The sequence below is a fragment of the Diadema antillarum genome, unplaced genomic scaffold (assembly GCF_040938485.1).
Source record: "Diadema antillarum isolate AM-2024a unplaced genomic scaffold, OU_Dant_1.0 seq00000541_RagTag, whole genome shotgun sequence".
Lineage (NCBI taxonomy): Eukaryota > Metazoa > Echinodermata > Echinoidea > Diadematoida > Diadematidae > Diadema > Diadema antillarum.
Window position 1 is genome coordinate 100,341 of NW_027271488.1, and position 13,615 is coordinate 113,955.

Consider the following 13,615-nt stretch of genomic DNA (forward strand, 5'->3'; position numbering starts at 1 on the left):
TGTCGAAGGGAAAATGGCCATCTTAATACTGGTATAATAGTGTTGTAATGGCATTTCTGATACCAGTGTACTTGCAATTCTGATGTATTATGCTATTAATTGAAACAGGTGTAAAACATGTCTTTCACCAAATGGACGACTGAAATAAATTCCATGATATTCAAAACACTGCTTTATTTATCATTTGTGTTTAAGACTTTTTGTGTCCACACAGCTGGTATGTATCTGCATTTCTTCACAGTGCAATTGTAGCACATTTAACTGGAAACTGGATTGTACAATAAGTGCAGATGGATGTCAAAATGATACTGATATGGCATTATGGCATTAAACATTTAAAGATGTTTCTTCATGTTCTAAAAAGACATTTGATAATCACTCTCCATTTGGATGATGAATGATTGTATACCAAAACTACATTATGTTGTAAAACATGTACCTGTGAGTAAGTCACATTCTCCCTTCATTTCTTCCATGGCCATCATTACAGTGCTACCAAGAAGCAGCAGTGATATAAACCACTTATCCTTTGAGTGATGCACAATTTAATACCAAATCTGCGTATATTGCTGTTTATGCATGACAAGTATACCAATTTAACTACACTGTGACTGTATTCATTCAGTCATATCAAGGGTATGGAAGAAAAAAAACGTTTTTTCACATAAAATATACACATTTATGCATCACTTGTTGAACCTATGAATCCAACCATCTCTGGAAATGCATAGCATTATTTTTGCCTTTCAACACAACACAAACTTACCGAGTTAGATCTTTTCTCATATGAAAACTTATTCGCTCAAGGATTTAAAATGCCGCAGACAGTACTGCCAATTGTCAACCCTGTGAAACAACCACCTGATTTTCTTTTTACTGAAGACAGAATACGAACCAGTTGAATACTATATTCACTATTTAAAGTCGTTTGCTGTGCACACGTGCGCTTGAGATCGGTTCTCTCCATCACTCCACGATTTTTTTTTTCCAGCTCCAGAACGCATGCTATGCTGGCTGGCTGGTCTCCTCTACTACAGTGAAACCCGTAACGAGTTCGGTTATAACAAGGAACCGCTTATAACGAGGTGATCGCGTTGGTCCCGTTTTCCTTTGCGTGTAATGGCAGAACGAATCGGTTATAACGTGTTCGGTTATAACGAGATTCCGGTTATAACAAGGACAATTTCGGTAAATCATGATAAAGAAAAACATAAGCAATTTGATCGGATATAACGAGGTTCCATTTCTTGACCAAATTGCCACTTTCAAACACGCGACAAATGAAACATTGGAAACCGAAATCTCGCTATCCACGTCTTTTCCCGTTTTGCAGAGAACCGTTCCTTCCATGTTTTCTTCTTAATTACGCGATAAGACACAGGAACACCTTCCGATGTTCCTACTAAATTATTAAACATAATCATTCGACTTTCTTTTTCGCGAGAAACGCGTGCGTGATATGAGGTCAGACCACAGCGCAACGAGAAAAAAATAGATAACGCATTCAAAAACTTTTCATGTAGCGACAATAAAATTGTGACCAAAAATGGACAATTGGAATGCGTGTGCAACTCGTCATTATATCCTTTCCAATTTTAGTTCCGACTTCCAGTTCTTTTGCTGGTTTTGAGCAAATATGAGTTTGGATGATTAAAGCCGAAATAATAAAATCATCTCCCCGATCCCGCCGGGTGACAGTAGCGTTAAAATAGTTGAGTAACGCATGTTAACCTATACTTAATCGGTGTTCAGAAAAAGAAGCAAACGCATTTATTAGTTTGAATAGATCTGGATTTGTTCATTATCATTTAATAAATGATAATTTAGGTATGAGTGTGTATGATCAAAGCAGAAATGATTGGTGAAATCATCGCGATCCTGCCAGGTGACAGTAGAGTAAAAATAATTAAATAACGCATGTTAACCTACTTAATCGGTGCTCGGAAAAAGAAACAAACGCATTTATTAGTTTGAATAGATCTGGATTTGTTCATTATCATTTAACGAATGATAATTTTAATATATGAGTGTGTATGATTAAAGCCGAAATAATTAATGAAATCATCGCGATCTCGCCGGGCGACAGTAGCGTAAAAATTGTTGAATAACGCATGTTAACCTACTTAATCGTTGCTCGGAAATAGAAACAAACGCATTCAACAGTTCAAGAACGGATGTACAAAGCGCGAAGAGATTTTCGGAAGAAAATAAAGAACGCATTTTTAATCCCTTCGAGCGCATCGATCATACATTGTACAAGATTACAGCCGAAATGATTCATGAAATCATCGCATTCCCGCTGGGCACCAACAGCGTAAAAATACCTAGCAAGTTACGGTAAACAAGGCCTGTATGTTTACTCTATATATTTGCCCCCATATTTGCGCTGGTGTTTAGAAAAAGCTTAACAAACAAGAATTACAATAAAGAATTAACTTATCATTTCAGCCTCTATTTCTTCGTCTAATTCAAAAATAATCTCCCTTTATTCTCTCTTTTTGATGAGTATGGTTATAGCAAGGTACCGGTTATAACAAGGTAATATCGCCGGTCCCACGGACCTCGTTATAACAGGGTTTGTGGTTACATTGCGCAATCAATCTAGCAGCACATGAAGCGGGCAACAGCACGAGAGAAATGTAGCCTACAGAAGATGCTCAACGTCCTGTCTACATCACGACGTACCGAGTGAGCTGTACATCACAGCCCAGGCCCGCCCATCCAACTACTATACAGTTCAACTGCTTTGTGGGTCATTCCTTCTTGCCGAGCTCGCAGTGCGTTGTTACGTACATACGCACTACAGAAGCTACAGCTGTACTACAGCTAAGTAGAGGACGCAAGGCGTAATTAGAAATAAGATATTACGATTGGTAGGTGAATTGTCGATTTTTTTTTCGGCGGCCAAAAAATTAACAACTTTCAAAAAAGTTGATGCGGCAACTGAAAGTCGATGCGGGCAAGGAGCGGGCTGGGACGAGAATTATGAATTTCTTGGTATTTTCAGCGCCATTTTGAAAATAGTAAATAGTAAAAAAATCGATGCGGCGGCCAAAATCGATGCGCGCGAGGACGAGAAACTGGTTTCTTTTTTTACTTGGCCTAATTTCTTCTCATAAATTTGTACTGCAACCAAGGTCAACATCATGGCTAGCCTACTGTATAGGCCGAATGTTTTGCAAGGTTTTTATTTTTGCGAATTTCGCGAGTCGGGTGAATTTAAAAACACATAAAAGTATTAATTCTGATCTTGACATGAATGTGATGTGCAGGCATACATTTCTTCATGAAGTACTGTACTCCATAACGGCAAATTTAACCACTTGCGATAATATCCAGAAGTCCCAATTTGCACACAATTAGACTCACCAGCAATAGCGTGTACAGTACATTGTAAATGCCAGTGCAATCGCCAAACCTGGAGAAACTCTCATGCCTGAGGTCACAGGTGGAAAAAAATGACGCTCAGTGTTACTTGTTTTAAAGGTCCTGTTGGCCTTGGGGAGCAGTGATTTAGAAAATGTTGAAGATGATACACTTTGTATGCATATGTCATACAAGAGCTGTATCACGAAACATCTTAACATATAACATTTTTGCAAAAAAGGCCTAAAATATACAGAAATATCACTATATTTCTCATAAATATGTAAAAACAATGACTGTAGATGGTTGAGTCTGGAAACATTTTTATTACCGTGGTATAACTATTGCTCACATTATATACATTGTATTTAACAATAATTAGCATCGATTATACTGGTTCAAATTTTTACATCAATTGGTTGTTTCTATCCCTAACTCACATTTTAAAACTATTTTGAAGCACTGATGCTAAGTTTTTGTTTCATCTGCAAATTTATGGTAGATTATGCCTTTAATTGTGGACCCGCTTCTGAAGTCCAGCTCAGCTCTGAAAGGATTTGAAATTAACCCTAAAAGCGGCATTTAATACTAATGGTGCACAAGAATATGCTACAGCTCTGAACAACTGATATGCATCAAAAGAAGTTTCAGTGATTGAGGAGCTTGCACTTCACACACACACACGTACATTGTATGCACACACACACACACACACACACACACACACACACAAAGTCCCAAGGAGATATCATATAAAAAAATCATCACATGTAAAAGTCTTGTGACATTCATAACCGAAAGTCAAGTCCTACATATGTTTGTAATAGAGAAAGGAAAAGAAGTACAGTATGTACAGTAGAGTCTATAGATATTTGAAAAGAAGGGCACTGTAATTTAACATAGATGTCATACAATGTACAAAGTTTCTTTTGGCATCACATTTGAAACACTGCTCATCTATTTTGGGTTTTGAAATCATAGATCTCCAGTGTACAGCTGTATAATGGTCAATGGACAGATACAACATGTATTAGTAGAGGCTACTATGTAATCCCGTGAGATTTTTGTGCCAAAATTGATTTTTTTTGGCTAACTTTGTCAATTTGGGGGTGCTGAATCCAAAAAAGTTTGGTTCCATTTTTTCCGACCACGTCTTCAGCCACCATTTTGAATTTCAAAATGGCCGCCATAGTAAACTGTAATTTTATCCATATCTCATTAAGTGAGTATTATAGAAGCTTCAAATTTGGTACAAAGTGCATGGTTGTGATGTCAGACACTCTGGTATATCTTTTTCTGATATTGTGGATTGTTTTGATACAATTTGTAGGCTGCCATCTTGAATTTCAAAATGGCCACCATAGCAAATAGTATTTTGAACCATATCTCATGCAGTGAGCATTGTAGAAGCTTCAAATTTGGTGCAAAATGCATGGTTGTGATGTCAGCCACTCTGATATATCATTTTCTGTTATTGTGGCTTGTTTTGATACAATTTCTGGGCTGCCATCTTGAAATTCAAAATGGCCGCCATAACATTTTTACCCATATCTCATGTTGCAATTATTGTAGAAGCATCAAATTCTCAGTAATAGACATGCTAGTGGTGTCCAACGTTCCAATACAGCTGTTTCCTATTGTCGATCAATAGATAGGCCACCATCTTGAAATTCAAGATGGTGGCCATAGAAAAACATATGATACTGTGGTAAGCGCCCTAGATAAATTTGCCAAAATTTTCTTAGTTAGACCGAATTCACTTTCAGGTCACGCAGAACGACAGCCATCTCTTAATTCAAAATGGCCGCCATAAATTCAGACTGTAAGGACGATGTTCCAATGACGTCATCAAGCCATCCTGAGGGGCAAAAACTGTGTGTGTGTGGGGGGGGGGGGGAGGGGAGGGGTCCCATACTATTTCCCATAAGTGTGGGCAAGCGTGTAAGCGTTACATCCCACGTCCCATAACAGCGCCAAGCGGGTATGTGATTCGCTTACACGTGATTTGTTTTTGCCTCTCAGGCAAAACATTATTTGGTTTCGTGGAACCTCGTCAATAGTTACATTCAATCCCAGTTATCAAATATTTGTACAAAAGTAAGCATTGATACAATTAAAGGTGATCTTCAAAAACTTGATGCTGCCTTGAGAGAATGAAGACAAACACGGAAAAGTCTCGCAATGTCAAGAAATGCCATGGTCACCCTACCAGGCATCCCATTCACAAGCTTGTTTGTTGACCACAAAATAAAACAATTCATCAGGGAGCTCATAATTGCTGGATGTATTTCTGGACTAACACAGAATGAATAAGGAATGCCAATGAGTAGGTTTTTCCTGATTGCCCTTGTGTGGGTCATCCTCAAATTATCAAGACTTCCAAGATGCTTACTGCTGTACCGCCAATGACTCTAAAACTACCAAGGAGCAATAATAGCTCAGTTCTGTGGCACTTTGGATGCATCAGAATTCCTCAACAATTTACAATTCCATCACACGAGGGTAATCTCAAAAATTATCACTGCATTGAAACTGATGAACATAGTGTTTGGCAATCAGGTATCGGAAACATTCAAGGAGGATATTCTAGAAAGGGATGAAAATGGATGTTTTCATGTTCTGTACTAAGAATTTGTATCTGAAAGAATTAAAAAAAAAATCTGTCTATGATAATATGAGAAAGGCCAGTCAGTCAGCTCTTGCAATTGAAATACACCATGTAAGATTGGATCAAAAGTCACTAAGCTTAAGAAGACCACTACCTTCTTATAACACTTCTACTGGTACAACAGTCTGATAGACCTGTCATTATCCAGTCATTACTGGAGGATACAATTATCGGAAGTTATAAGTTCTACTGTTCTATCAAGTAATTCCACAATCACTCTTCATCTCACAATTTATGGCCTTCTCCTCATTCTGACTAACAAAGGTTCATTTTTCATACCCATGCCGTAGAAACCCACAAAACTGAGCCAAATAATCAGCCTGAAAGTTGAAATACTGATCAGTCAATTCCATCTGACACAGAACGGGGAAAAAAAGAAACAAAAGGTTCATCAAAGATGCCATGGGAGCTGTCACCCGTCACAATGAGGAAGCAGATATCCTCATTCCGTTGCATGTATTAAATGCTACTTCAAGAGCAACAGGGAATTTTAGAGATATTGATGATTATTACGTATAGACACTGACATTTTTATTCTCCTAATGGATCTTTGCTTTACTTTTAGTACTGCATCGCATGTTGTCTGCTCCATCACTGGAAAGGGGGAGATGATTAAGTACAATTGACAATGTTGAGAGATTATGTTCTGCAAATTGTTGCGAAAAACAAAGGTCTGCTTGGTCATGTCTTTCATGGCACAGGCTGAAGTTGAAAATTTGAGGATGTCTCTAAGAGCCGACGGATCAAGAATTCTCTAAGCCTTGAATCATGCAGAATGTCCAGTGACACAGTCCATGCCTTCCAGAAGTTGGGCGTGGATGACTTCAACCTGGAAAATCTCCCGCTTTGCTTTCGCAGAGTCTTGATACAACACATCCAGAGAACAAACCTTGTAAACCTTCAAAACCTAATTTGTGCCTCTACTATACAGGGGAATTTAATATGGTACATTGTAGTTGTTTCCAGCGGATATACATAAACTGTGCAATTAAATGCTTTGAGCTTCCTACACCAACGGTAGCCACATAATTCATTATCATGTTCATAATAATGACAAGAAATGCAAAAGTCATTGTTTCTGGAAGAATTTAGAACCAATTCTCCCCTGTGTACAGCCCTTTATACAAGTGCTGTGACTTTAAGAACACATGCAGGGAATGAGCCTAGAAGACATTAACTAAAGTAAATTTCCAATAAATTTTCTAGTACACGCCTAATATTGTTTATTTAAACTCTACAACCAAATTGTCTAAATGGGGGCATTTAGTCACCCAGACACAGTTATTGAGGCACTTTTGAAAGTCATTTGCTTTGACACCAGAATCACATGATTTCCCATTCACAAGTTTTACCCAAATGCAATGCTCTTAAAGGAATGTTTCCCATGGCAGCCATTTTGCATTTCAACATGACAGTGTACCTACAGGAAGCAGTCCCTCCTATGCAATGATAACAATATTTATTGAAGTGATTGACTTACACATAGGTCCTACATGAAAGTGCTCCAGCATGCTTGAGTTTGCAGGGTAAAGATCTTACAGTACCAAATATGGGTCGAAATCATCTTGAATTTCATGAGTGGCAGCCAATGCGAATAATCCATTATTACAGAATGTATATGATTATGTGTGTGTGTCTGTGTTTGTAAAATAATGTACAATGTACACCACCATAAACATTGATATGCCTAAAAGTTGCTTGTCGACCACAGATATTAGCTGAAAAGCAGCCATTTTGAATGATAAAATGGCAGCCTCAAAAATGATCTGCAATTTTAGGGAGGGGATCAAAGTACATCTGAATGTTCAACATCATGAGTCCAGTTTATGCCCGAAATGTGAACTTTCTGTATTGTTTACAGCATGAAATACGGGTCAAAATATACATTCTGGTATGGCGGCCATTTTGAATTTCAAGATGGCCACCTATGATATCAAAATGGACCATCATTTCAGATAAAGATGTTTCAGAAAGTATGATAGCAAACGCCTGCTCTTTGCCCCAAGTTAGAACCTTACACAATGCATACAATATGAGATATAGGCCCAATTACATTTGCTATAGTGGCCATTTTGAATTTCAAGATGGCCGCCAACCAAAATTATCCATCATTTAAAACAAATATGTATATATTAGCATATCTGACATCATAAGCATGCTTTGTGGCCCAAATTTATACTTTCCATAATGCTTACAACCTGAGATACAGGTAAAAATGCATTTAGCTATGGCGGCCATTTTGAATTTCAAGATGGCAGCCCTCAAATTGTATCAAAACAATCTACAATATCAGGAAATGGTGTATCACAATGTCTGACGTTATAAACATGCTTTTTGCATCAAATTTGAACCTTCCATGATGCGCACATTATGAGATCTGGGTCAAAATACAGTTTGCTCTGGCGGCCATTTTGAAATTAAAAATGGCGGCTGAAGACGTGGTCAAAAAAAATGGAACCAAAGTTTTTTGGATTCAGCACCCCCAAATTGACCAAGTTAGCTAAAAAAATCAATTTTGGCACGAAAATCTCACGGGATCCAATATTTCGACATAGCAGACCGTACTATATATTGTAAATCCATGTTGTGGACATATTTTCAGAACCAACTGCAAAGAAAAGCAATCCTACACAAGTGAAATGTTGAAACTCATGCACCAAAAATGTGAGGAGTCGTAGTCACAGGAACATGACTGAGGCTGCGTTTATCAACTTTCCCAAATTTGTTGCATGCGTTTCAATATGCACTATCAAAACATGTTTGCAAATGCCTTTTGGCTCATATTTCTTGAGTTGATGTGCATTTATCAACTCTGTGATGAGTTTATTGGGAGGCCCTGTCACTATGCAGATTCATCGCACAGTTTGATTCAAGGAGCAGAGAAGTGTAGTTGGCATGGGCAGGTCCGAGCTATAGTTACACGTTTCCTAACAACTTCGCATTCATCAACTCTACAGAAATGCATTTCTGGCTCAAACACATTTGCACTCACACTTTCTTCAGTGTTTCAGAATTATGCATTTCTAACCCCATAATCAAAACAGAGCTCTTCATAAATGGGTTTATCAACTGCCCAAAACTCTGTTGTTTGGAAACCTTAATTCTGCTCTAGAAGTGAGTTGATATACCCACCCTGTGTCACACAAAATTATTACTAGAAGAAGAAAAAAAATCTAAAATATACATGTATGTACCTGCACTAGATCAAACACAACTGGTAACTACAACGTAAGTCAAGCACACTGCGTGCATCATGACAGCAAGTGATGTAGCAATATCAGCAACAACATGCTAGGTACTATGAATGCTGAACACACAATTTGCTTGGTTTTTAAAGGACAAGTTCACCTTCATATACATAAGGATTGAGAGAATGCAGCAATATTAGTAGAACACATCAGTGAAAGTTTGAGGAAAATTGGACAATCTGTTCAAAAGTTACGAATATTTTAAGTATCTGCGCAGTCACTGCTGGAAGAGAAGACTACTACAGTGTACAATGTCACATGCGTACAACTATATAAGGAAAATAAAAAGAGAATTTCACAAAACTTTACTTTTTGAATAAAGTGCACATTTCTTCGACTTGCTGCTGACGTATGTTAAGGGTAAAATTATTCCCCCTGCCTTCTGAAAGAGAGAAGTGGAGTGTTCTTTTGTTATGCGAGAAAAATTGAAATATGTTGAATTTTCTTTATTCTTTCTTTATATCGTTGTGACATCACAAGATATGGTAGTCTTTTCATCCAGCCGTGACTGAGCAGAAACTTCAAAAATGCATAACTCTTTAACGGATTTTCCGATTTTGCTCAAACTCTCACTGATGTGTTCTACTAATATTGCTGTGTTTACTCAACCCACATGTCTATGAAGGTGAACTTGTCCTTTAATCATACACAGCACAGGGTATCACCTAGTAAAATCATTCAGTACACTGACCAAATAATGTAAAAGTGGATATTTTCGCACAACTAGTTTTTCGCGCTGGGCCCAGTAAGAAGGGTTTCGCATGTTTTGAATTCCGCGAAATCTAGACATCAACTACTGTAAAAGTGGATATTTTTGCGCGACTAATTTTTTGCGCTTGGCCGGGTCAGAAGAGTTTCGCTTGTTTTTAGCTCCGCGGAATCAAGACATCACGCACATGAACATATGGCAAGCAAAAATATTTGTGTGCTTTTATTTTCGCGCTAGTTTCTGGTTGCGCGAAATGCGCGAAAATTTAAACACCGCAAAAATTTCCACTTTTACAGTACTGGAATATATGGTAAGCAAAAATATTCACATGCTTAAAATTTCATGCTAGTGTAGTTTCTAGTTGCAAAAAAATGCGCGAAAATTTCCACTTTTACAGTTTCACAAATATTTAGCTAAAATTTTAGCTTGCACATTTCATTCATCATGTTTTAAGAATACTGTAAAAGTGGATATTTTTGCGCGACTAATTTTTCGCACTTGGCCGGGTGAGAAGGGCTTTCCGCGGAATAAATACATCACGCACACTGCACGCACAGGAACATATGCCAAGCAAAAATATGTTTTTATTTTCGCAGTACTTTCTGGTTGCGCAAAATGCGCTAAAATTTCAACACCGCGAAAATTCCCACTTTTACAGTACACTTTTCTGAATGCTCTATCCTATTGCAGGCCTCAGTTTTAAAGCAGCCTCCATTTAAAAGCAATCATGCCTTTGAGAAAGCTTTGATGAAAGAGTGGCAATGCAAGTTAGAGCCTTGGTGAAATAAATTCTGTAGTTTGATACACATACATTGTATCATGTACAAACATTACAATACCATCACACTGTAATAATATAGTCTCTGCATTGCAATATAGAATACTGTACTCTCATGTGACACTTTACTCAAATATAATCACACAAATTTTGCTGCAAAAAGTCACCAAGACGTCACCTTCGGGTTATTTCAATCACACAATTAGGGATATTAGTGGGCTTGTATGATAATTTTGTATCATCATATGATATAGAATCTTGTTTAATGTAAGTTTTCACACACATTTATGAAGAATAAAGGAGAGCCTCAATGATCTTTTACTGCTTTATCAGATGGAAAATGGATACATCTCACACTTTAGAGGACCTACAGTGTATTTAGATTCAGATTGTACATTTAATCACAGGCAAACATACTTAACAGCTGAGCAAAAAAAATGGACTTTAAACATTCAAAATAAACGCCATCAAAAACATATTGAGAGCCTACATTATTCTCACTATTTGCATCTTTTCCCCGTTATGCTAGTTACCACCTTGACCTTTAAATGAACTCTATTTTGTGCTGCTAGCAATTACTTTAAAAGCGGATATTTTCGCGTGACTAATTTTTCGCGCTTGGCCGGGTCTGAAGAGTTTGGCGTGTTTTTAATTCCGCGGAATCAAGACATCACGCACAGGCACATATGGCAAGCAAAAATTTTCGCGTGCTTTTATTTTCGCGCTAGTTTCTGGTTGCGCGAAATGCGCGAAAATTTTAACACCGCGAAAATTTCCACTTTTACAGTATGACATCATCATTGTGACTGATATGCTGCCAAATGCCATGACAAACACTAAAAGGGTAGAGTCATCAGGACTCTGTGGTTTAGAGGTACAAAACAGCACAACTCTAACTGGATTTCTTAAAATGACAAATCAATGAAGCCACAGTGATTGACTACACATACTACAATTTCCAGATAAACTGATTGCTTTTCCAGGTCTCATAGTGGCAATCTGTTCTGCACTGATTCTTCAATGAAAAAAATACACAAACTTCATTCACTTGCCATGAATTTTTTTTTTAATGGCAGGATATTGGCGCAATTACCATTCCCATGAAATGGTGACAAACCTATAACAATCTCAACTTTTCACATTTCATATCTCGACTGGAGAACAGAGCTATTTTTGAAGCTTCAATCATAAATTTTTGAGGACAGAATGAGAAGTGTGAAATTTTATACATTATTTTAGACCTATTATAGATACAATGTAATCACGCAGCTGCTCACATGCACATCATGTGACAGTGTACAAAGTCGACAGCAAAAGCTGGGTGGATTTCAATCCGAACAATAATTTCAATTTGTACAGGAAGTCCAATTCGAAATCAAATACCGGTGTTAACATTGAAAACATGTTTAATATAGATCTTTGCGATTGGCTGAGAGTCAAGTTCTGATCATCAGGATCATCTCTTACATATGGATGTATCCAAAATGGCTTAGAATTCCCATGGCAAATTGCTTCCTCAGTATTTGGCCATGATGTTTACAAGTTTTCTGATCACACATCTGCCAGCAAGAATTTAGAAAGTCACTTTTCTTGCACAGTTTCAGAAGCAAAGTTCATAAATGTACCTTAAATGCGATCCAGTTAAGGATCTGAAGGAGGGACACTAGTCCTCTGGTAAACCCACAATTTAGCAATTTTCTAGCATTGATATATTCATTTATACTACTTCCAATGATTTTCATATAATGCAATCTGTCACTACCCATCACTTAAAAATGCAAAAAACAAAACAAAACAAAGCAAAACACACACACACAAACAAACAAACAGAAACACTCAAGCCACTAATTGTGAGATGGGCTAGATGCCAGTGTGTTTCAAAGGAAGGGAGCCGGGGAGGCAAGGGGGGGGGGGGTGGATTGGGGAGGCAAGGGGGGTGGGGAGGGGGTGAGAAGATCAATAAAATTACAGAGTCCTGGGAGTGCCTTTGTGCTGTGTCTGTATAAATGTCACATCTCAGTATAGCTTGGTGTAAAATATAATATGTCAACACACATTTATCAAAATCATTTACCTCCAACACCCGTAAAGTATGATTTACAAATAAAATATTTAATGAGTACATAATAGAGGCAGAGGGGGATACTCACCTGCGCCACCAAGTTCACAGAAAGTGTTGGCAATGTCTTGTTGTTTGTCATCATGACCCCAGTAGAGAGCCCCAATTCCCTTGACCAATTCTGCAGACAAGCTGTTGGACCATGGTGTCAACTCCTTCAGCTTCTGCAGCCCTTCTTTCAGCTCAGCTCTCCATTTTGGGTCCCCATTCTCTATTGACAGGGGAGGGGTCTCGTCCATTACCATTGGTGAAGATAGAGAGGAGTTTGAGGTTGAGTGGGGCTGAGAAGGAGAAGAACAGGACTGAGGAGTTGGGACAGTGGTTGTTGTTTGTATTGCAAGAGTTGATTTACAGGTTGTCTGTGTTGCGAGATTTAATGTGTCGGTAGTTTGTTCATCGGGAGTGGATACATCCGTAGTTTGTGTTGTGGGAGTTGATATGACCGTTGCTTGTGTTGCTACACTTGATATGATGGTTGTCTGTGCTCCAAGAGTTGATGTATTAGTTGTTTGTGCTGTAGGAGTTGATGAAGTGGTTGTTTGTGTTGTAGGAGTACTTGCCTGTGCTGCAGGCGTTGATGTGCTGACCGTTTGTGTTGCCGCAGTTGATATGCTCGTAGTTAGTATCGTGGAAGGTGCTGGACATTTCGGGGGGCATGCATTTTCGGATGCTGTTGGTTGAGGGGGGTAAGATATTGGGGCTGTCAAAGCTGAGGAGCTTGTTGATG

The 13,615-nt window shown here is 38.2% G+C and overlaps 1 protein-coding gene across 1 annotated transcript in view; it reads right to left on the reverse strand.

Annotated features, from left to right (window-relative positions):
* LOC139734701 (uncharacterized) overlaps window positions 1-13,379 on the reverse strand; it is a 54,284-nt gene extending 40,905 nt beyond the window's left edge. Inside the window, exon 1 of the mRNA XM_071645494.1 lies at window positions 12,920-13,379. Within this exon, the coding sequence (XP_071501595.1) occupies window positions 12,920-13,133 (214 nt within the window). The 5' untranslated portion in view covers window positions 13,134-13,379. The remainder of the gene's footprint in view (window positions 1-12,919) is intronic.
* Window positions 13,380-13,615: the final 236 nt, after the last annotated feature.